General features: G+C 45.7%; 1 protein-coding gene across 2 annotated transcripts in view; it reads right to left on the bottom strand.

The window, feature by feature from the left end:
- Nucleotides 1–25,252, bottom strand: part of PDZRN3 (PDZ domain containing ring finger 3) — a 238,229-nt gene that overhangs the window by 5,341 nt on the left and 207,636 nt on the right. For both annotated transcript variants that reach the window (XM_082697047.1, XM_082697048.1), the window contains 4 exons: nucleotides 15,997–16,244; nucleotides 12,382–12,469; nucleotides 2,120–2,218; nucleotides 720–782 (listed from right to left, as the gene is read on the bottom strand). In XM_082697047.1, the coding sequence (XP_082553173.1) occupies nucleotides 720–782; nucleotides 2,120–2,218; nucleotides 12,382–12,469; nucleotides 15,997–16,244 (498 nt within the window). The remainder of the gene's footprint in view (nucleotides 1–719; nucleotides 783–2,119; nucleotides 2,219–12,381; nucleotides 12,470–15,996; nucleotides 16,245–25,252) is intronic.

The following is a 25,252-nucleotide window of genomic DNA, read 5'->3' as shown; positions in this document are numbered from 1 at the left end:
AAAGGGAAGATAAATGACTCACAGTGCAGTAAGTCATGGCAGATACGAACACAGTGGAACACAAATGGGAAGACAGGAATGAGGGGAGGTAGAAGCTAAGCCCTGTGGGACACAGTGGACCAAACGATTTCCATTTCTGGGAGATTCAAGAAGACTGTAGCTGGAACAAGCAGTCTCATTTGGACTCCAAAGAGCAACAGGGCTTCAGGTAAAGAAGCTATCCTCAGAAGCCCTTCTAAATGTCAAGTCATGAAATTTAAAAGGCTTCTCCATCAATTTTACTAAATTTGCCAAAGATGTTCCTATTTTAAGGACAAGACCAAACTTGATATTCATGGTCCAGAATAACTCCTCAGAGAAATAAAAAATGAGAATTATTCTGGTTCCCAAGATGCAGACTGTTGGCCTGACTTGGGCCCTGGCGGTGCTGCGCTGGGCCCTGCAGAGAGAATGGAAGGCAATGAGGTGCGTCTTCCGTACGGTGCTGGGGCAGCTCTGTCCAGTTGTCCTAGGCCTGGCCACTCCCTGGTGCGCGTCACTTTGCAGGGTCTTTGCTTCGCTCATTAATTTAACTTCTGGCCTCCCTGTACATCTGACTTGGTGATCCTTGTTCTTTAACATCTTCTGCATTTTCAGCCCTAAAGCCATTATCATCAACCATAAAATGTGCTTGTCAGGGACAGGCAGGGGATGAGGCCTCTGGTAGAAGGCTGACCTACCTGGATAATGCGGTCTCCTTCTCGGATGCGCCCATCCTTGGCCGCAATGCTGTTAGGGTCGATCTGAAACACACATGGACAGGTCAGCATGGAGTGGATACTGAAGACATGTATGAGAATAAACAGCAGCACTTCTCAGAGGCTGTCTGACATGCAGTCCTGCTTATCCATGTTTTTGTTTTGCACAGAAATAAACAAGACTTGGTGTCATGCAAGGAGAGGCAAACATGGATTGATCCGTTTCCAAGCCCTTTCCTAGGCAGGCACTTGGATCCCTGCATGGCCTCCCTGTGCCAGGGCGGTGTGCGCAGATCCTGCTGACCTAAGGGATGGAGAGGCACAGCTCACGTTCATCGCAGGAAAACCAAAGTGTGATGTAGAACAAGGTAAACCGGACCCCACGCCTATGCTGAGGAGCGACCATACCTTGATTATTTTCCTAAATGGTTCCATTTTGGAAAGTAATGTTAAAAATGAAATATAATTGAGACAAGTGGGAAGAAGTATGGGAAAAATCCCCCCAAATTCAGGAATGGTGGACCATCTTAAGCTTGGTGAATAAAATACACCCAAAGGGAGAACTATTAAGCCTAGTAAACACATCCCTTGGCTCATCCCACGGAGAGGGGTTTCATGTCCTGACAAAACTGAGTGTCTGTGCTCATGTGGATGGGAGGCTTGGGTTAAGTATCTATGTTGTAATCACACCGCAATGTCTTCTCTAAGAAGATCACAATAGGGGTGCCTGGGTGGCTCGGTGGGTTAAAGCCTCTGCCTTCGGCTCAGGTCATAATCCCAGGGTCCTGGGATCGAGCCCCGCATTGGGCTCTCTGCTCAGCAGAGAGCCTGCTTCCCCCTCTCTCTCTGCCTGCCTCTCAGCCTACTTGTGGTCTCTGTCAAATACATACATAAAATCTTAAAAAAAAAAAGATCACAATAGCTTTCATTTCTGTCCTTTGTAGACATATTTAACTTACATGAATGCAGCGATATACACAGTCAACGAAAAGGAAAAAATAAAGAAATACTTTAAAAAGCGTAAATGTTTCCATCCACCATCCCATTCAATGGACATGAGAAGGGAAATGTGAATTTGCCATCCCCTCGGGGTTGAACACACAAAACCATGTAAAAGGCTCCATTTTATGGCCGATTTGCAGGCTTCTCAAGTGTAATTTCGCCTTATGTGCTGACTGACATTTGAACTTAACCCTCATGTAAAGATGTAACTTCATGGACTGTGTGATCAAGGGGAGAAAGACATTTGGGTCTTTCCAGAGACTTGTCAATGAGCCAGAGTGAAGGCTGGTTAACATGTAACAGGAAAAAACCCAATAAAGCAAAACCTAAACACCTCCTCTGGTCTTGGGATGATACTTCTAAATGCTCAGCCTTCATACCTCACTTATGTAAATCCCAAGGTCATCTTCATCATCTGTCCGGTAGCACACGGTGAGGCCCAGCTTGTCTTGGCTGTTCATTCTGTAGAGATCCACTTCCTAGACAAAGAAAAGGCCACTGCAGTGAGTCTCCGGCAGGCAGGGAGAGCTGGGAGGGGTCAAATGCTTTAGAAATACTTTGTTTCAATGATGAACTGGGTTTCTTTGTATTTGACTGTATAGAGTGGTTAACTTACTAAACAAAAAGTGATTATGGACACAGGATCAATGCCCACGGCATATCTGACCTTTCAGTCAATATAAAGTCATTTTGAAAATAGTTATTTTATTGATCCCCCAAAAGAAAAATAACCTATATTTCACTCAGTGTCAAGACTTCTAGGGTTGGGCTTTTAAAAAGCCTTCTTTCAACGTCTGCCACAAACGAGACTATTTCCATACGCCAAACCATCCAGCCATTTCAGTACAAATGTTTCCAATGTGTTCAGTTAGATTATTTCACGTTGCGTTCCCTTAATATTCACAGTAATAGAACTTGCAAACAGATTACACATAAATTGATCCAAGAAAGGAGGGTAACGTGATAGTGTGCAATTAATGCTTTCCACAACAGCTGTGATATTTACAGTCGAGAAATTAGTTTCAGCCGCTATTACTGCAAATTAAATAAGATAAAAGCAAAGTGAGCCCAAATGCGAGACACATGAACACAGGGAACGCCACTGTATTTGCCAATTAGTCTGTGTGGCAGAATGAAGTCAGAACTCTGAAAATTGCTGGAGACTTGGGAGGAAGTTCTGGGTTTTCTGAAAGTATCAACCAGCCAAGTTGTTCTCTCTGCCACACTGTCAACTGCCCCTGCGAGATTCTGCAGCACTAAGCTGAGGCCTGTCTGAAGGGCTGCCTGAGAAGGTCTCCAGCAGGTCTCTTGGTCTGATTTTTACGTTGCCTGCTCACCAACTGGGAGGGGGGAGGTGCTGAGAAAATGGGCCTCTGAAACCACAGTCTCTGGGGACCACTTTCTCTCTCCACAGTATTCTTGATGGGTTGGTAAGGATGCAGTTGTCCTTGTGGGGAAGCTCCAGGCAGATACTTTCTGAACCCTCCCCTGTGAAAGGCAAAGTCCCAACACCATGGACACTTCAAGGTGGAGGAACAGCAGGTGCAAATGTCCTGGGCCAAATGCCAAAGCCCAATGTGCAAAAGAGGAGAGAGGTGGGCTGAGCACGGCCAGGCATGAGGCCAGACCAGGTCAGGAGGACCCCCTCCACAGGCCAGCATGAGAAGCCCAGATCTTACTTTGCCATTGGGGGAACCCATGAAAAAGATTTAAGTGAGGGCTGCCCTGATGGGACAGACTCCTTTTGGCAGTCTGTTTGGCAGATGTATGGAGAGTAATGGGATGGTGAAGGGTTGGGGCTGTGAAGACAGGAAGACCCGGGGTCAGATCCCAAAGCTATCGTTTCTGGTACCTCTATCATGGGCCTGTGGCTGTATCTAAGCCTGTCTTCTCACTAGGCAATGCCATTCTGCTGCCTCAGGCTGGGGGAAGACTGAGTGAGGTAAGGCATGTGGACAGCTTCAGCACAGTGCTGGGCCCAGAGTTAACAGGAAACGGCAGTAAAATAATTACTGCAGGTATGTTTACCTGCCTCAAGTCCCAGCACTTGTGTGTAGCAGAGGGGTTATATCTCATGTGCCCCTTCCCCAGTAAAGTAACTTTGTTTTCTGAACATTGATATGTTAATTAATTCACTGACTCCCTAATTATAGCTTTAGCAATATGGCAAATTTTCATTAAATGAAATCCCATTAATTCCTGATACTTCAGTTGGATGGAAACATCTTTCCTCCTGTTTTGAGAACGGGACTGAGCAGCACTGTAAGGGAGGAAGCGGGAGTTTGAAGGTCACATGTAACTACAAGGGCCGATCCTTTCCAAAGAGTTTGGAGTAACCCATTTGCATACGTCACATAATATTATGAGTCACACATCCTCCTCTTACATTTCAAACACAAGCCCACATCTCTGTCTCAGGTTACATTTCCTTTGGGTCTGGGTAAAAGGAAAGACTTTCTCCGTTTTGGCCCTTCTCACAGTTAGTGTGAGTCAGTGGAATTTCATGATGGTTTGTTTGGGTCCAACCACACAACTAGAGCCAAATGCTGCCACCGAGCCCTGTGCTATCATGGCAGACGCCAGATGGTTCGGGAACGGGTCCACGGGCAACCAAAGCAGAGAGAGGGAGAGAACAGGAAAGGCTGGAGGAAGGAAAATGAGAAAGACAATAAATGCTGTGATCGTCCTTTTAACAGAAGTACAAATGGTGATATGAGTTACAGCTTTTTTCTGAGCAACTGGCCACCAAGGTAAGTTTCTCAGCATAAAGGATTTCAAAGTTCCACTGGACTTTATTCTTGAACCCAGAGTGAGCTCCCAAGTGTGGTTTTAAGGAATAAGTGCAGAAACTGAGGGAAGGGTTAAGAAACTACTAGAGCATTTGGATATTGTCATAATACCCAAGAACAAGAGAAAGCAAGCTTGGCTTCCTGACGGAAGTGTGTGTTGGTTCAGGTGCTCCTGGCTCAAGTGGCAAAGTTTACATAGGACGAGCTATATAGCGTGCCACATGGTAGAACCACGTTATCAGTGGCACACTGAAACTGGTTGGTGGTTCTGATTTTTCAGTATAGACCGTCTGAGAAGCATAGCTCTCCAACACACATCTAGAAGTGAGGGCTCCATCTGAAAACCTAGGAAAGTGAAAAGTCTGGAAATCGCTGTTTTGGAAAAGAGCAGCATAATGTACTAGGATTATTCAAGACAGAAAAAGGAAGGCTCTTAAGGAATGGGATAGCTGAAGGTCTGCTACATAAAAAAGGATTACATTCATTTGGCTTGGTTTCCAAAATGTAGACAGTCTGCTGTCTCAAGTGTTGGGTAAATGATTTAAAAAAAAAACAAAAAAAACCAAAAAAAAACCCCGAGCTTGAACAGCATTTCTACTCTATTTTTTGGTCAGGATTTTGACTGACAGATAGTTGGAGAACTATGAAGCTATAAATGTGGACATCGGTTCTTGCTGCTATTGGTGGGAGACTTTTTTTTTTCCCCCTGTACTTTACTCTTCTGAATCTGCCAGTTCCTTTCAACAAATCTTTTATAACCAGGGAGGAAACTTTCTTAGAACAAGATGTCAGGCTGGAAAGGAATACATCCTAAAGTGTTGCTTTAAAATAGTTTCACCTAAATTTCTGATACCTGAATCATGGATAATCCGTTATGCTGTCCTTGAACACAATTTTATATGCTGCTATTAACCTCATAAGTGATTAGCAAATCAATAATAGATTTCCAACACACTGCTGGAAATGACACGCAGTACATGTTGGTCAACATTTCCACATTTGTGCATGGGAGACGAGAGATTTTCCTTACCAGATCTATTCCCAGTTAGCAATACTCTGAGAGTGCAGGGCTCCCTACCTGCAGCACGGAGATTTAGCCAACACGGCATTCAGCCTTTAAATCCCATTGCAAATCCTCCCAGGACAGACTGTCATGGTTACAGTCACATTCTCACTTTGGTCAGATTTGAGTTAAATACTGCAAAAGCTGAATTCCATCCTTGACATGGATGAGAAGCACGTGCATGCATGTGTACACACACACACACACCATGAGAGGGCAGAGCACAGGAGGAGCCCACTCTTATGCTTGCCCTGAGTATGTTAAAAGCTTTCTTTTCCACCCACAATTCCAGTTGGCTGTGAAGCAAACGTTAGGACATGACTTATAGAACAGATTCAAGAATGGGACTGTAATTCTAGTTTAGGGAGTAGTCCTCTGGAAATAACTTTCTATCTTAGAAGTGGTCTGGTTTTAAAAATGATGAGTGGTACAGGATAGACTTGTGCTGGGATTACATTTCTAATTGGTAGGGAAAGGAAAGGTTTACTCCAGGTATGTTCTTGACATTGATATTAGAAAGGGTAGCTTGGCCTAGAACGTCTCCTTGTGTTTCTTGGATCTTCTGAGGAATACTAAACACTGGAAAAGTTTCACTTAGAAGGCATATGGTACAACTCAGCTCTGGTCACTCAATTTCCAAGGGATGGTTCAACACTGGAGAAAGAGCCTACATGCTCATAGTTAGGCAAAGAGTGAACCATTAAAGGTTTTCAGAAGCTCTTGGAAAACAATACTGTAAAAACTGCTACTATCCTAGCTGTCTGTAAATCTGAGTTTTACCTTGGTTGCTCATCAAGATTATATTAAGGCAATAGTTGAATCACGAGTTTTGAAGTAAAGAAAAGCCTAAAATAGTGTGCACAGTAGGTGCCTCAGAACTGAATGAAGGAGCTTGCAATTCCAAGGCAGAAAAAAGAAAAAAAAAATCCACATGAACAACCATCCTGGCTGGGCCATGAGCAAGCCAGGCGGCCTTGGAAAAGTCACTTCACTTCTCTGAAACGTCTCAGCTATTCTACAGTTTCCCAACTAGATATGGTATATTTGGGGGCCTGAGCAGACAATTCTCCAAACTCATTGGCTGGCTTGTAAATTCTCAACATTGCATTCTGCCTTGAAGCTAAAGGCAGAGTCTTACCCAACTGAGCACATCACTGAAAGCTTAGAGGTTATCAATACATATCTGTCTGTGATGATGGAGATAAGATTTCAAAGAAGACCATTAATCAAACTGGTATGAATAATGTATTAGCATTATCTGGATTACAGCTCCCCCACCACTGGTGTCCTGTTGCTTTACTGGTCTAGATGGACTCTTGGATAAAAATGAACTGCTAAGCCTGACATTTCAGATGAAATTGAAACGATAGCCCAATTAAGAGAATTAATGGGGCCATTCCACCTGGGTGATTCAAGCTTTCTGTTTCAACGTCAGCCACTTTAATCAGAGGGGATCCCAAAGACTAATTTCAGTGGCTTATCCCACACCAGGAAGACAGGTCACTGCAGCATATCTCTACCTTATCGGTTCAGAACTGCTGTGCTAACATCTTTAAATCATCTCCATTGTCTACGGGTCTATGTGTGGGGCGGGTTACATGCAACACAGAGCTGTCTCTAGAGAGGCTGCACTTCCCTTCGAGAACCTTCACTGGAGATAAGGTAATGAGGCATTTATTCCTCCACTCTACAAATGTTTACGGGGCATCTGCCATGTGCAGAGTATCCTAGGCATGAGGAGTGGAGCCATGAATGAGCTGGACAAGAGCCCAGCTCTCATGGAACTTCTGTTCTAGGTGGGGAGGCCAGTCAGTAAGTAGGAAATGGCACTGTTGGGGTAGGGATGTCCTAGACAGAGTGGCTGGAAAACTTCTCTGGAGGTGACCTGTGGACAAAAGATGGAGCCCGGTGGGGCCACGCTAGGATCTGGGCAAGTGCTCTGTGGGCTGAGAGCAGAGCAGGCAGAAGGTCCTGGTGTGCAGACGGTAGCACAAAGAACGGGCAAGTGCCGACTGTACTGGGACTAGGTGAGGAGGCCGACTCCATGAGGGCAGGGCTGACCAGGGAAGGCTTCCTGGAGGAGTTCTTGAGCTGCGCCTTAAAGGCTGAAGACAAATGGATAGATTGGCTGGGGTGTCCTGCATCGTCTCCAGCATAATCCCAATTCCCTGGTGATCTACTTCGGTTACTTGATGAAACCAGGTTTGGAGGTCATTTTAGTCTCCCTGTTGAAGCTGTAGCTTTTCTTCTCTTTTCTCACCCCAAAATGACATCATCAGAACACAACATAGGTGAGGGTAGTTTCACAGCTTGGAAGGGAGGGGGGGCTACCGATAAACCGACTGGGAAATTAACATGCTAGATTAAGGAAAAAGCCTTCTTCAAACATCTATTTTCCTTCTTAATTGCCTCTAGGAAGATCTAGAGCAGGTGTTCAGTACCTGAAAATTTATGGGTAATTATGTGGCTGCTCAACCCTTGGGCATACTTGGGTATAATCCTTTTAGCTTTACACAGTTTCACAATAACAGGGATTTGACACTTACCTAAATACGATCATTTTGTGTGCTTTAAAAGACAGAACATCTGTTTTTCTCTGTGCATTCGCTTCTATAATATCCCAACACCCTCATATATTTTTCTCCTATATAATATCCACAGAACAAGTTATTTTTCAAAAGGTATGGATGTTGATCTCGTCCAACTCGGACGACGAGTGGTGCGTTGAGGCTGACCTCCTAACTCAAAACCCACTGCTCTTTTTGTAATCTAACCCCAGAGTCAGGGGCAGGGGACAGAAGAGGATGGAACATAGCCGAGACAGAGTGCGGACTGCTCCATGAAACCCGGTGAGAAGCATGGACGACAGGTACGTGCCAATCTCCCTAAAAACTCAGTCTGCTTCAGCAAACTCTGTTTTTGGCACTGAGGTTCGCTTGAGCCTCTGGGAGCTGACCAGACTACCGTCCAAGGACCTGCCTCTGCCACGGGGCAAAGTATTGGAGGTACACTGTTCTCTACGGGAGAGTGCCTCCTGGGAAGGGGCCACACTGAGCTTCCGGAAGACTCCACGCCCTCACCACAGGACTCAGGATGGGCCTCTTATCCCAAACCGCCAGGTTCACTTTGTGAGGTGTGCTTGCTTAACAAAAATAACCTGGTGACATCTCAGCTAAGGACAAAAGTCCAGAAGTGAAAGCAGCCTTCCCACCTGGCATGCACCCATGACCATATTTTAGCTTTCTTAGATAGCGAGCTCCTGTCTAATAATCCTAAGGGCTTAGGAACTGTGAGGGACATGAGCTCCTTAAAGACAAGTAAGGTGGTGACTTCCTGATTTTGCATTTCCAGCTCCAGTGTATTCTGTGTAACAGATGATCATTGAAAACGGGCAAGTGGAAATGAAAATAATCATGGACATAAAGTCTCATGGTCTAATCAAAAATCTAATGTAAAAGTCATCAAAGGTCTAATGTAAAACACTCAGCAAAAAAGAAAAGAAAAGAAAACTGGGGTTGCAGGGAAAATTGCAGAGACCTTTTTGGAACAGGCACTTTTTACTATCAAATTTTACTTTGTTTGCATTGCAAAAAAAAAAATTAAATAAAAACACTCAACTGATTTTCCAAATACTTGGGTTGTTTGTCTCTGCTTTTTACTCATGAAAAGAAAGAAATCTATACAGAATGGAATGCACAACCAAAGCCTTGCTGCTTTGCCGCTCCCCCGACCCCAGCAAATGGAAACTTGGGACTTTTTTACCTCTAGGTGGGGCCCCTCCAACTTGAGTGTGCACTGAGGCACCAGGGGATCTTGTTAAAAATGCAGATTCTGACTCAGCAGGTCTGAGGGCCAAGACTCTGCATTTCCTGCCATCTCCCAGGGGATGCTGTGCTGGTCCTGGCACCACAATTGGAGAAGCAAGATTCTAGGGAACTGTTTTAGAGTGGCTTCTACCAAAAGCAAGGCTGTTCATGCTGAGAAGGCTACCACTTTAGGAAGATGGACTCTGCCGTCTGGGCAAGTCTGAACACTTCTTTAACACTAGCTGATCTCCTGAGTAAGAGAGGTACACTGGGGCGAACTGGCCCCAGGCCCCCCAGGCCTCACTGGGCACTATCAATGATGCACACCAGGATTTGGTAACACTATCTGGGGTCCACTGTATATACTGTGTAGAACCTTTTGTTTATGGCAGTTGATGCTGATTTTCTGTCTGAGGCAGTCATAGTGCATTGCCTTTAAAATAAATTCACCTTAGTTACAATGAGTTGAGTTGGGTTAAAGCAGAACAGAAAGCAAACAGTGATCTTGTGGTATTCAGATACAAGAAAAAAAAATGTAGGGCAGAATGGGTCAAATGGGGCAGAAACTGTGGGAATTCTGTGACCTTCCAGAAAGCATCTACAAGCTCTTTTAGACATAAGCATTTTTCCAGGAAGAAACCCTAGGTTCCGTCAGGTTCTCTGAGGCGTTAGACACTAAAATAGATCACTAGTATGGAGTCGAGCTTAACAGTGTCCATGACTTACCAAGTCTACACCATATAGCCAATCTTTGAACAACATGGGTTTTAACCATGTGGGTCCACTTACATGTGGATTGTTTTTGATAAATACAATATAATACTGAAAATGTAATTTTTCTTATTTTCTTTTCTCTGGCTTACCTGACTATAAGGATACAGTGTGTGTTAACTGACTGTCTATGTCATTGGTAAGGCTTCTGGTCAACGGTAGGCTACTAGTTAAATTTTTGGACAGTCTGAAGTTAGACGTGGATTTCTGACTGCATGGGGGGGGGTCAGCCCTCCTAACCCCTGTGTTGTTCAGAGGTCAGTCAGACTCTGAAAATCTAGCTCCTGAGATATTTTATAGCTTTTTAAAGACTTCGACTTTATCACAGTTACATTGATCATCAAAATGTAGTGTTGTCCTATAACTATTATTAAATAACCTTCTTCTTGTAAAGCCCTATTCCAGAAAACTCTAGACCCAGGAAATGCTAAGAGATAGCCAAAGAGAAGTTGTTCGATCAAAAAAAAAAAAAAAAATGCTGGGGTAATTTTGTCTGTTGTATCTGTTCCCCTTCATAGGACATTTACCATGCCCTTGAACATATCCATGACTGAGAAGTCCTCTGGAACCCAAATCTGTTCACTGTGGTTCACTCAGACATTTCTCAAACACAGCTGATGTGGAACCCCATTTGCACACACTGTGTGTTAGTTAACTAGTTAAGAACTAGTGTCCTGGGGGAGGCACTGGCTGCTCCATGAACTAGCCCTGAAGTCAGGGAGATAAGAAATCGTAAATAGGCAGAATCGCTGGTTTTCGGAAAGGCACAAGGCTACATTTCACACAGCATCAATTAGTGGGCGGCCAATACCAAAGTCTACAGTGGACAGTGTGCAGGAACGGCCACAATCTTGAGTCACAATGACCACCGTTCCACAGTGACCATAGGCATTTAGCAGAAAATTCAAATTTTCCAAACAGTGAGTCCATCATGGCTTTAATGCAAAGTACACCGATGCGTCTGTGTCAGGCTATAGGGAGCAGCCAACTGATCCCTGTCCTCTCTTCTGGCACAAAACCCCTCGGTAACTGTAAAGGAGAGCTCCAGGATCACGATCACCTTCCACTCACCCCTGGCCTCCGTCACTGCCCCCCAACCTACTCCACTCACAGCAACCCGTCAGCCTCACACGTGTTGGTGGCATGGCCCGGACGGCACAGCGGGCAGCCACGGTTGAGTAAAATGTTACTGGATTTTTCCTGGCTGGCCTTCCAATGGAGCCGCAGGGCCTACCCTTGACATCAGGAATCTTTCCAAAAGGGCCCCCGTTATCCTAGTCTGTCAAGTCAGTTCTGAAAAAACTCTCTTCTATTTTTCAAAAACACAGTGGGATACAGGAACCAATGTTTGCCCAAAAGTATAAACACATCTTGAAAGGTGACTTTGCTCTATTTTCCATCTCTCTGATTAAAAGACAAATGAGAGCTGGAACCCTGTAAACGGAGGTCCACTAGAGGAGGTGGGCCGGGGACTGTGTGAAACAGGTGACGGGGACACGGAGTGCACTTTTCAGAGGGGCCCTGAGTAACCCACAGACTGCTGAGTCACACTGTTGGACACCTGAAACTAATGCAACACCGCATCTTAAGTTATACCTGAATAAGAATAAATTTTAAAAGCCCTTAGAGGCCGGTGTGACCTCAGACATCACCTAGAAGCATATCCAAGTCAGATATGGCCTCAACTTAAGCAGAGTTTTGGATTACCAAATTTTTTTCAAGCTCAATGTTAGAAACCATCGGGTAAGGCCTTTTGTGTGGGTGTGGGCAAGCACCCACTCTAATTATGCACCTATTCTTGCCTTTGAGTCAAAGTGGCCATGACTTCAAGCGGAGAAAAGGTCGGGAGCCCCTGCAGTTCCAAGAACGGGTGGGATTTAGAGCCTGATGAGAGGAGAGCACCTGAGTTCACAGATCCACAGAAGGACTCGCTACCCTATCTTTGTCAAGAGATTTTAATTTAAAGAAAACCCCTACATTTCTGCTTTGGGGTCAGACTGTTACGTTCTCTTTTAAAAGGGGAACAGAAGGGGAAAAAGAGGCAGGGAAGAAAAGCCGAATTATGCCTTTGAAGGGCATGACTCAAAGTGGTTCTTCTGAAAGAAATCCACCCATAGTGGCTCTTTCGTTAGCATCCATGAACTACGTGTTTGCTCACAGAGACCCTGCTAGTCTCAGCAACGACTCCTAAATCGAGACAAGGACGTCCTTACCTCCAACTCCAGCTCCTCCCTGTCCATTTCCTGATGGATGCCGCCCATGTAGTCACTGGGGTCACAGTACTCGTGGGCCGAGGGATGCCTGAGAACAGAAGAGACACCTTTATGGCCTGCTTGTGGCTGAAAGTTGCTGCTTTCATTCTCCCCCAACCTTGCGGGCCTGCTGTCAGGCCGCCTCTATTCTCAGGGCCAGGGCGCTGTCTTGCCCAAGTCCCCCTGTTCCGACCATGCTTCCCAGCAGCACAGGACCTCCCCTGGCGAACACTTCCCTCCTCCTCAGAGAAGATGCAGGGGACAGCGGGATTGCCTCTATTGCTCCCAGTGACCATCCTCTCGCCGACTAGTCCCATGAGTCAACAGGCCTCCTGTCTCACTCAGTGTCTAGGCAGCGGACACACTCCTCTCTCCTGCTTATTGCTTCACTGTTAGATTTTGTCTTTGGGGAGAAAAGGCTGGACTTCAGGCAACACTGATATGTGCTGGCCGCTGAGTCCAGTCCAAAGGGCTGGGACAAAAACTATGAGGCTGTCATCTAGGACAGTGTCTTTCCAAACTTCTGTGATTGTCCCATGACAAGGTAGGTTTGACATGAAACCTGAGTACGCACATACGTGTACATGATGAATGAACAAATGCACCTACATGCACATGTGAAAAGCACCTGTATTGGAGGTGACATGCATACACACCACTGCTCAGAGGACGGAAGCTTGAGTCTCTCTAGGACAACATATGTGAAAACCTGTTTCCAGAAGCCACGGCCTCTTTGGGACCTCCAGGAGCCGAGGCAGTGGGGATGGTACAGGCTCGGTGAGCAGCTCTGAGAGGGGCCAGACATGGTGGGAAGGATTCAGCCTGACGGTTGCCTGGGGGCTTAGAGCATCTTGTCCTCAAAGGTCAACACAGCCATCAATGGGCTTTGGTCTTCTCTCCCGGGCACTTAGTTTTGAAATACCAGATCAGACACGAATGGCCAAACAAGGGCTGGCTTTCAGTTCTCTGGACCTATCCGGTAAATATCCTGCCAGCACTTAAGGGGCTTGTAGTACTGAGGACACTGCCGGAAGGCCTGGGCTTTCAAGCATCACGTTAACGCTTCCCTTTCTGTCCCGATGCGCACTCTTGCCCTGCTCTGACCTTCGGGCCAGAACCGGGAGAGGCCTGACCTCTGGACTCCACTGACATTTCTCAAGTTGCCTCTGGGGGGTAAGTCATGTCATGTTAACTAGACTGAAGAGGAAATTAAGGGTTTGGCTTCTACAGGGCCCATCACGGTGACAGTTCAACATCTGAGAGGCAGGAGTGGCTACATAGCCCTCATCAATATCGAGAGGCAGTTTTGCTCTATGAAGTCAAAGGACTGGCTGAATGATTGTGTTAATCGAATCAGGCAATTCTTTCCCAGGAGCAATGGGGGGGCCACAGAAGAGTCGTGTGGCTAAGCGCTGGGCATTGAGGTTCGACAGACCTGCCTTTCAGGAACTGCCAACTTCAGCTGAGGAGAAGGGGTGCCTGTGCACTTCCCCACCACACGGGAGGGGCTGTCGTCTGTGCACACTCCTGTGCACGCTGAGCACGGATGCCAGAGAGGGGAACCCCTCATCCCCCGTCCCCACTGTCAGCTGCAGCTGAAATTACTCTGTCAGGCCTGGGGAATTAGCCCTGGGCTCCTGTGACAGTCAGCGGGAACACCATGGGATGAAAGGCAAGCCTCCGTCCGGAATCTGGAGGAACCACAGGGAATGTGGACTCATTCCAGCTACTGAGTTACTATCTGAAACCCAACATGTAGCACCCAGACGTTCGCCCTGGGAGGGATAAGATGCCCTTGGAATGGATAAGGAAGATGTGGTCCATATACGCTATGCAGTATTATGCCTCCATCAGAAAGGATAAATACCCAACTTTTGTAGCAACATGGACGGGACTGGAAGAGATGATGCTGAGTGAAATAAGTCAAGCAGGGAAAGTCAATTATCATATGGTTTCACTTATTGGTGGAGCATAACAAATAGCATGGAGGACAAGGGGAGATGGAGAGGAGAAGAGAGTTGGGGGAAATTGGAAGGGGAGGTGAACCATGAGAGACTATGGACGCTGAAAAACAATCTGAGGGGTTTGAAGGGGCGGGGGGTAGGAGGTTGGGGGAACCAGGTGGTGGGTATTGGAGAGGGCACGGTTTGCATGGAGCACTGGGTGTGGTGCAAAAATAATGAATACTGTTACGCTGAAAAAATAAAAAATTAAAAACAAACAAACAAACAAAGGGTTGGAATTTTCAATCCTCCTCCACCCCAAACTCTGGGTAAGGGGGAGGGGCTCGAGATGGAGTTCAAGCTCCACGGCCAGTGATTTAATCAGTCATGGCTAAGTAATGCCTCCATAAGAACAACCCAAGAGGAAGGGACTGGTGAACATGGAGATTCAGGGCCAGTAGTGTGTATGGAGAGAGCACAGAAGGTCCACACCCTGTCCCTAAACCCTGCCCTACGAAACCCCTCCATCTGGTTATTCCTGAGTTACATCCTTTCACAATAAACCAGTAAACTAGGTACTAAAAAAAGAAAAAAAAAAAAAAAAGATGCCCTTGGAAATAAAGCATCACGTCAATGATCAGAAGCAGGAGCAAGACAGGGAGACCCAGGAGTGACTCTCCCATCACCTAGAGAGACTCAGGTGGGGAAGTGGACATCCTGTCCTCACACAGGCAAAATCACACACTATGAGCTCTACGATAAAGCAGATATCTTCTCAGAAGTGGTCTCTCTCAGAAAATTTCTCGCTCTTCATTTTTTCCCTAGATGTTTCATCTCACTAACTCAATGAACGATTCTACTCCCTCCTGAGTGCTTACCATATGCCATGCTGAGAACTTCCCACACATTACTTCCTCTAGTCCAACTCCCACACACTGGGTGCTATCACCACTTTTCTTATATTAAAATGGGGATAAAGTAAATTGTCCCAGCTGCCTAGCTAGTTATCAGTTCAAACATCAGTTTCATCTGATTTGAAGGCTCCGAGCTCCTCTCTCTCTCTCTCTCTGGCAGGAAGTAAGGTAAGAGGAGAGTCATGTGTAAAGTAATTCATTCAGGATGCCGGATCGCAGCTGTTACTTAATCGGTAAATGTGGTATTTATATGAGGCACGTGTGGGCTTATTAACACGGATCCAGGTTTGAAACGAGACCCAAGAAAGCAGAACACACACCCTTCAGGGCTCTCTTTACACTCCCGACTCACTTTGTTGTCTGTTTAAGAGAACCATCAGCATTCCCTCTAGTTAGAACACAAAACCTTCACATTGCCATTTGCGGTGATTAAATTTTAGTCTGAAATAACTTTTACGACATTTGTAAGTAATTTCGTTTTTAGAATATAATTTGAATAACTCCGCTCCAGGGCTATAATAAAGTAATTAATATGTCAGGGCGGTTTTGAGCAGGACTCAATTGATTACCTCTATAAACAATAAAGTTAAACATGAGCAACTTGGAGGAAAATTGTAAGACCCGCTCATGTTTTCCACCCCATGGAAGGGAAGAAAACAACGTCACTGCACTTCTTTACTGAGCTTAACGGATTAGTGCCACAGGACCATGTGACTTACTCCTCTGGCAGGAGATAAGGATCCAGCACAGGTGGCGTGGGAGAGGACATCTTGGTGAGCGCCATGATGTGCTCAAAGGTGATGTCCGTCTGGGTTCCCGTGTCTACCAGCTGCGACTCTGACGGAGGCGTGAACATTTTGGTCCGAGGCGTTCTCCTCAACACCTGTACCACAATGGGCTCCTTGGCGGTCTTGAAAGCTTCCACAGCCTGGTCATGGGTCGCTCTGGATAAGTCTTTACCGTTGACCTGCGGAAAAACATATTTAGGGCGAGAGAGGATTATAGTCAAGCAGAAGCTGGAAAGACTGCGCCCCCCGGGGAAGCAAGCTAAAATGAAGAACCTGATGGTGTCAGAGAATTCCAACTCTCCCTGTTTTAGGTTTCTTTCCTAAGGAATGCCTGGTAAGATGGGAGTGAGTTTCGAGGGATACAGATCTGGCATCAAATGATAAACCTCACAGTGGGGAAGTCTTGGCTTCCTCCCGGAATGTCTTTCACACGGTATCATCACCTGCTAATCTTGCCTGTGAGAGAAAAGAGCAGCCTCCGGGCTCAGAGCCTTTATCAGCCAATAATAGCTAACTAGAAATTAATTACATTGTTATGCTTTAATGGGGTTTATTATGTCAGGTGACATTAGCTTTGCTTTTATGGAAGTGATGTGAAGTTTCCTTTTTAAATAAATTGCTTTGCTTTTTTTTCTTTTTTTCAAAGTCAATCTAATATATTAAGTAAATGATAATCCGGGCGATAGATGGACATGGCAGGTGTCAACCTGGTGCACGGACAGCTGGCATTCTGGCCAACATGGGGAACCAACACTAGCTTCATACGGTCCTGTTTCCCACTGTGTACAGCCTGAGCCACCACCGCGTCCCCCGTGCCTTTACTTACAGAGTGTCCACAGTCCACCGCAGGACTGACCCCAAGCTACCACTTAACACTTCCCTCAACACAGTCCGGGAAGCTGGCAGAGCCAACGTTATGCTCATCTCCCTCCCCTAACAGCTGCCCATTCACCACATGAGCCCACACAGCTCGTTAGCGGTGGGTCACAACTTTGTACCATTGGCAAGAATCCTGGATGCAGCATCCAATCCGCTAATTCAACGTGGCTATCTTTAGCACAGCTTACACAAGAGGAAACAGAAGCCAGAACCTTACTTCTAGAAAAGGAAGTCATTCCAAGCAACCTCTTAGTCCAACTCATGAATTTACCTTGTCCTCCTCCCGTCCCCCACAGAGAAGGACTAGGATGTTATGTTCTGGGAGTTTGGTAACGTCTAGCGACTACACCGCAGAAATGGTCCCCGGCTCATAGTTCAGTATTATTCCCCAGGCGGTCGGTTTGCTTGATACAAAGTAATCGTACAGAAACCATACTCTGTGGGCTGTACCTCTGCAAAACTTCCTGAGCTTCTCAAGTCTCCGGAGAGCAACACTCACAAGCTCCTGTCACTTCACATAGGGGTTCCTGAGCCTAAATCTCTTAGACTGATGCTCCCCTGTTTCAGTAGGCATGTTTTTAGTATTTATTTACAAATGTCAAAATGAACACTGAACCTTTCCTGTCCGGCATACGCTTCCTCCCCTTAACCCCGCAGTATCTTGTACTTCAAAGCACAATAACAATTAGGTCCCAACTCTGAGGCAGAGAGCATGTCAGTTTCTCTTTGTCCGAGCAAAACACAAGTATTGATCAGGCAGCCGTTTTTCTATTTTTGCTAAGCCCCTCCGCTCCGGCCCTGCAGGGACAAGAACTCTCAGGACCGCGGATCTTGTAAACAACTGCTGGGTTGAAGAATAGATGTGAGACTCCTTCCTTGTAATGAAGCCCAAGTGCATCACGCCGGCGGAGATTATTAATGATCTGGAGTCGATCTACTTAAGTAATTTACTTGCAACACGAGGGACTTGGGTAGAACAAGAACTCTGGGCTAGGAAATGACTCGAGTGTGCCAGGAAGTAGGAGAACAGCTGAAAACACCGAATTCTTCCATCCTCTGCCCAAGAGGCCTGGGGACACCAGGGTTGAACCTCACAACTGTCTTCCCCCTTCTCCTTCGAGAAGAGGACAAACAGACACAAAGGAATTCTTTCTAGTTTCCAAACCAGCAGACTACCTTGGCCCCCTCCTTGCTCAGAGCCCAGAGTGCTGGGGGCCTGGGTTGGGAGGGAAGGGGAGGGGGCGTGGTTGAACAGCGACTTGGAGATCTGTGAGATTCATGCTGCGGCAGAACTCTCTGAGCCCTATTTTCCATTACTGCCTGATGCCAAGGGTCAAATACTACAGGAATGTGCAGTGTGAGAGTCAGACCGTCCCTGGGTTAAATTAACGCCACAGATAGCACGCGTAGGAGATGTGGGCGTGGCCACTGCCAGCTAGCCCAGCTGTCTCCTGCCCTCGGTAGTCACCAGGGATGGCTTGTACCAGAGGCAGTATTACTCCCAACCATCACGTGAAGACTTTTTTTCCCCCTAAGTTTTTATGTATTTGAGAAAGAGAAAGAGTGCGCATGGGCAGAGGAAGGTGCTGAGGGCGAAGCAGACGCTCTCCTGAGCAGGGAGCCCCACTCGACTCAGGGCTCCACCCCAGCACCTGGAGATTATGACGTGAGCAGAAGACAGATGATTGACTGGGTCACCCGGGCGCCCTCAGAAATGAAGACTTTTTTGAAAGCATCCTGCAAGTTCTTGTAACCTGTGGTTTCTCTATTCATACATAAATACCAGGGCTTTTGCCAAAAGGGAGTGAACATGAGATTTTCTTTCAGGATCCTTCTAGTTGCATCTAAAGAAGAACCCATCCTAGGAGTCAACTTTTTACATGTACAATCAGGTCTTCTAGACGCAACACCAGACAGTGGTAGGTACCTGGTCGACAGACAGGTCCCCTTGCCTCACCTTCCTCTCAGCTCAGGAAGATGCAATTTTTTTTTCCTTCTATCACATCAGAGAGCTTTCCCTCCCGGGGAGCCTGCGGTGTGGGTTTGATTAACTTTGGCTTATTACGGTGCTCTTGTTCCCTTACTGATGGATTTAGGCATAGGCATGCAACACACTTCTGGCTGGTAGGAGACCATGAGGAATCTGCTAGGGAGCTTTTGAAGTTTTGTTTGTTTTTAAAACAGGTAGGGATGGCCCCCTGCTGCCTCTGGGCAAATCATCTGCATGTGGTGTCTGGACCCCTGGGAATATGTTGGGATCATGTTGAGAACCAGTTTCTGGGGCCAAATTAACAACATACTGAGGGATTCGGAACAGAAAAACTAAGCAGCTGGGGTCTCTGATGGTTGCACTCAGCAAACGAACTAACCAAGCTTAGAACCTCCGAACCCCAAATTTCTTCTCATATTTATTACTGAATTCCTCATACATCGACCATTTTAACTTCAATCTTCACTGCTTGCAGCCCAAAACATCCCAGTAGGTATGACTATCACAGAGATGTACTGTAAAATTAGGCAGGAATGTTACTACCTATTACTTAGGTAGATTTTATAAATCAATGCTACAAGACGGAGCAGATATTTAAATGGTACCTAGAAAAAGAAACGCAATGGACCCACCTGAATCAGTCTAAGCTAAGAGGATTCATGGGGGCAAAGAGCCGCCCTGTGTCTCTATGCACAGAATTCCAAAACACAAGAAGGCTTTTCTGAATCCGTCCCATTGTTGGTATTATTCGAAGGTGTTGATGCAACGACACCCATCGCATCTCTATTACCTGGAGTGAAGAAAGAGGGCAGCAAACCCAAGGAGGGCCTGGAATGTTGGGGTGACCACGAAATGGCCTCTGGTCCCACTCCAGAAGGTCACCACCATGCTGGGTTCCCCAGAAAGGCATTTCTGACACCTGTGCCCATGAGAGCAACTTCAGAAGCCCCGTGTCATGCGTGTATGTGAATCAAACACAGTTCTGTTGAAACCTGGGCACAATCTAGGTGAGCTCCTCCTTCTTTAAGTTACAGCTCAGGGATGGAAAGCACAGGTCTATAAGGGTGAAAGAAGAGCAGGGCTGGAATCCTGCCTGTGGGCTTTGAACAGCTTGACTATTCCGAGTCTCACTTACCCCGTCCACAAAATAATGTAATTACAGTGTTGTGCTATTAAGGTTATTATGAAGTTTAACAAGATAATCTACTTAGAGTGACTAACATGCAAATAATAAGAAATTTACTAAGATACCAGGGCTAATGGAGATCCTATACCAGAACAGTCACATTTTCCCAGGAGAAAATAATCTATAAATCAAAGAAGCAAAATGCAGCCTAATTAGGTAGTCTTAAGAAACATATGTGTACCCAGGAGCTCCCTGCCCATCTCCTGTTCCTGGACTACCAACATGCACGTTAATACTGTAGAGTCCTCAAGCTGAGATTCTCCAGCGAGGGTTTGAGGGGGTGGTAAGAGATAAATTTTGCAAGACTTGACCCACACAAGCTTCTTGACAGGGTATTTTAGGGATCATTACATTCTCTTAAAGGACAAGGAGACAATGTGGGAGTTTACCATCCTAGACGATCCATTTTTGCAGCCAAATTTGTTTTGAATTACCTTGTGCACATAACACTTATTACACTGTCATCTTGGAATCACATCCCTGAGAGCCTTCGCGAGGGGTTGACGCCGGTGCGCTGTCAGCCACCCGAGAATGACAGCTTTTATTCCCGGGATTAGCATTACAGCTACATTACACGGCGCGGCCGTGATGATGGCTGCAATTACAGAGGGAGTGCGCCGCAGTGCTCATCCGGTGACGTTTGGCCCGGGCACGTTAAATATCATTAACTCGCCCAATTGAGCAGATTGCTTTTAAAACAGTTTATGCAGCTCTAAAAGCAAGTAAATGGAATGTTTTGGAACCAGAAATGCTGATTGCAAACTTTATCTTTATTATAAATTAAAGGCTTAAGTTATTCACCTAAGGCTCCGGCCGGTCCCTCGGGACTTAGGTGCAATTATGGTGAAAATCCAATCAGTCTGTCTCATGGCAAACATCGCGGCCACAAACATGACATGACACTAAGGAACCCTCGAGAGGTCCTTTAGCGTAAGGTCTCTTGAGACAAGACAATTATGCCGTGGGCATGGAATGATCCCTGCGTGGCCCGGCTAACGTGCTTGCTGCTCTCTGTATGAGGCACCTGTGACGGTCTTTTCCACAGCCCTGAGAGGTGATGCAAGACTGGGGTGGGGTGGGGCAGATTTTCTACTTGGGGGCAGATCTCACGGACAGTGGGCTTTGAACCCCTCAGTCCACCTTGTAGTCATTCGATCCCCGAGAAAGTATTTGCTGGGGTTATTTAGACAGGATGCTACTCAGGAGCATTAAAAATGAGGCCCCTGCATGTGTGAGCCACTCAAGAATCGGCCAGAAGGAATGTGTCGTGGACGGCATTTTCCCAAGACACCTGGTAAAGGATGTGACCTGCTGAGGTGGCCTATTTGCTCTCAAAGACTACACATGCTGGCACACAAACTGGGCCCATAGACCAGAGATAAGCCAGACCACTGCTGTGTACCTAGAAATGCCATCAGTGCAAGTCCTGTCCTGCACCTTTAGTGTTGCCTTCCAAAAGACGCTCCCAGAAAGCTTGAAGGGTGCCCTCCGACCCAATGGTCGGATATTCAGGATACCTGAATATGTAATATTTGGAAAAGACATACCATGCTGTCTCTAAGTTAGAAAATATGTATCTATTTTTAGGAAGACATCTGGTTTCTGAGGTTCGAGGTACCGCAGTCACCTCTCTTTTCACCGCGTGTGCCTGCCACCCCAGTGGAAAGCGCTAATGCAATTTTAAATCCAGCCTACTCTCAATTATGCCGCTGGCTAAAACACAACTTTTATAGGGTTCATTTAATTAAATACAGGGGCAGGAATTTCATTCTGTAAAATATCACACCTATGTTGTCGAACTAATTAAAACTTAGATCCCACTGGAACCAACAGACAATAACAAACTACAATACCAAAAAGTAAAAGGTTTTAAGGTCTGATTTGGGTTGAAGCAAAAAAACATTTTTTTTTTTTCATTGAGGAAACTTCTTGTGTGTTTTCATTTAGTTCAAATGTATAGTCTGCTCTGGGGCTGGATAAAGGGAAGGTTAACTTATCTAACATGTAGACATTATGTTTAATAAGAAGGAAGAGGAGTCTTCATAAATAAATGGTGTTTAAATTAATGTATTTCTGTGGGAAGTACTCACTTTCCTCTGTGAGGTCATGTATAAATAGATTACCCTTCTGGAGATCTGGAGATCTCAGTTCCTATGATGTAAAAACTTAAATCTGTAGGAGGACATTTGATTTCTAGCATGGACCACACTAGAGTTTGTCCACAGTAATTTCTAAATGCATCCTGATGTTAATTCCTCAGGTTTGGTATTTCTGTAACTGGAAGATTCCTCACCACCTCTGACTTACTACATTCTGAGTCACTTGAACAACTGAACTTACAGCCTAGGTAGTTTTCCTGTTATGTCTAACTTAAGTATCTCGCATTTTAAAATCCCTTACTTTTTTTTTTTTTCTAAATGGAGAATATTCCTGGTGATAGCCTCTGAATAATAAAATGGATGACAAGTCCTAAAGAGAGGTAAAAAGTCACGTATGTTCTTAGTTTTTCTAAAGGTAGTATTAGTCCTAAAATTATAAAATGCTTTCTTCTCAGGTTAAAAAAAAAAAAAACTACCTTAATTGACAATGTTTTGTTCATTTCTTTTTGGGAGCCTTGATGTCATCACGCCGAAGTCCCATTTTAAGTGATCACATCCAAATGTCCATTAAACTATGGCGTATCTGAACCACTCAGCAACTTATTAACATGGACATTTTTACATCATCTTAAAGGTGATAATTTAAAGAGGCAATTCAACCTGTTATAGGAAAGTCCAGTGTCGAGTACTTGGAAAGAAGGTATTTCTATCGCTAAATCTCCCTCCTTTCGAGGACTCCTAAGTTCTTTGGAATGTGTCTTCTCTAGTCCTATCTTTCATGCCTCTGAAGCAAGGAATGGCTTCAGGTTTAAAGCCAGTTAAATATGGCCAATTATATTCTGCAGCCCATCACTATTCACTCCTGGGAGACATTCTTCCAAATACCTCCAACCATCCTTGCCCTTCTGTTATTCTTTATGCTCATCTGGAAGAACCCACACCAGCCCTTATGGTCCAACCATCGGCCTGTTGTTCACTTCCACACAGGAGTTTAGTGATGTTAATTCACACAACAAGATGTCACCAAGTAGAATTCACAGCATTTTCTTGATGTGCAATCACATAGTTACTTTTCTTGCCTGTATTTTCTCACCAGGCTCTGAACTCCACGAGAGCATGAATGGTGCCTTTCGCTCCCTATACACCCAGACCTCAGCACAGCAGCTGGAAGGCAGCAGACTTGCCAGCAGGCCACCAGAGTGACCTCTTCACTTGTTTGTAGACAGTTGCATCCCCTCACTGGGCACATCTGCTACCATTTCATGGTCCTTTCTACTCTTAAACCAAAATTCAACATTTTCTGCTCTGTGGTCTTCTATGCTTAGCTAAGCTAAATACAAATCTGGTTGAGTTTCCTTTAGAATTTCCACATGTTAAATGTAAATACAATATGCCTTTTGTGTTTTTCACATACATACACACATATTTAGTGAGAAGCATTTTCAGTATAAAATGTACACGGCACCATTCTCGGTAGGAGCGACATGATGTCAGGGGTAAAGTATCCTCTGTTTTTTTGGAGAATGTAAAACGTGAGGCCCAGAAAGGTCATGGAGTGTCTGCGAAGAACCAAGGTGGCTCTACCCAAGCTTTCCTGTCCTCTGTGGGTTCTGTATTGTAGGAGACAAGGTGGGACCACTTCAAGTGAAAACACGGAACCTCCCATCTAGGGGAAGGAGACAAGAAAGATCAAAGTTACGGACCTCACAGAAAATCAGAACATGTGAAAATGCAAAATTTCTTCTCCCCTCCCTATCCCCCTGTCCTCCTCCCTCATATCCTGTCTCTCTCCTAGATCCCTGCTTAGGGTTGTGCAGACTAAGCTGTGAACAAGGTGTCCAGACACGGAGGGGAGCGGGTGGGTGGGCTCAGAGGAAAGGGAGCTTTTTTCTAATCTCCACTGAAGTGCTGGAAAGACTGACCATGGTCCCACTTGGAGCTGTCACCAGGTCAGGAGTAGGAGGTGTCACGGACGCACGTGACGACCTGGCCTCTGGACACTCAGAGGGGACTGCATGGTGGCTCAGCTACCCCAGCCCTACCCCAAAAGGGTTGGAAAAAGGTCTCTTCCCCTAGGACCACCGTGCTGCAGCATCCGGAAGAGCAGCCATGGTCTTTCCGGGCTCCGTTGCTCACCTCGCCATCTGATGAGAGCCCAGAGGAGTGGAAGTAACGTGCAGGAGTTTGGGGCACTCTGGCCATGGTCATGTCAACAGTGGTCCTGCGCTCCCTCCAGGACGGCCACTATTCTAAGCACGGCGCGTCTACATACTCAGCTGATCTCCCGTGAGGGAGATGGTGTAAAATGACCTGTATCTGACGGATGAAATCAGGAGGCCAGCGAGCATCTGTGTATCTGCAGACCTTGGATTCCAGTGGCCAGTGGCTTCTAACTTGAATCGGCAGATGCAAGTTCAGAGCTAGCCGTGCTTCTTTTTACAGATCCGTTTTATTGCATTTAACGATCCATATTGGCTTTACCCCCTACTATCAAAGCAATATAGCCACCGCTCAAAGGAGAAAGGCGTGGTTCTGTTTTTGCAAGCATCACACCCAAGGCCTTGTGAAAACCACTTTACTATGTCATTTCCATCTCCCTGGTGTAAACTTCATATCGGTCTCATAAACAGACCTTGTAAATTTGTTAGCTGTTTTCCTCAAAGACGAGGGCAGTGATTAGGATAAAACTCTACCCTCCAGCCTCTCATAGTCAGAGAAAAGGACATGTAGGAAGACTCCTCCATGAGAATGATCACTGTCATGCTGAAATTAAAATATGATGTAAAAAGAAGTGTTTAATGATGTTTCATGTAACCACGGGCACCAAAGTTTCAAACAGGATCCTAACGGAGACAGCATGGAGGGGCGTAAGAACAGGAAAGAGTTCTTCACAGGGTCTGACCGCCTCAGTTTAAATGTAAGCTGTGTCACTTCCCTGTTCTATCGTCTTGAGCAAGTCAACCTCCTGGTGACTTGGGTTTCTTATCTGTAAAATGGGTCAACAGGAGGACCTAACTCATTGGTTTGTTATTC

This window comes from Mustela nivalis, assembly GCF_964662115.1.
Source record: "Mustela nivalis genome assembly, chromosome: 1".
NCBI classification, from domain to species: Eukaryota; Metazoa; Chordata; class Mammalia; order Carnivora; family Mustelidae; genus Mustela; species Mustela nivalis.
Note: the sequence above shows the minus strand (reverse complement) of the source record. Positions and strands in the feature narration are given on the sequence as shown.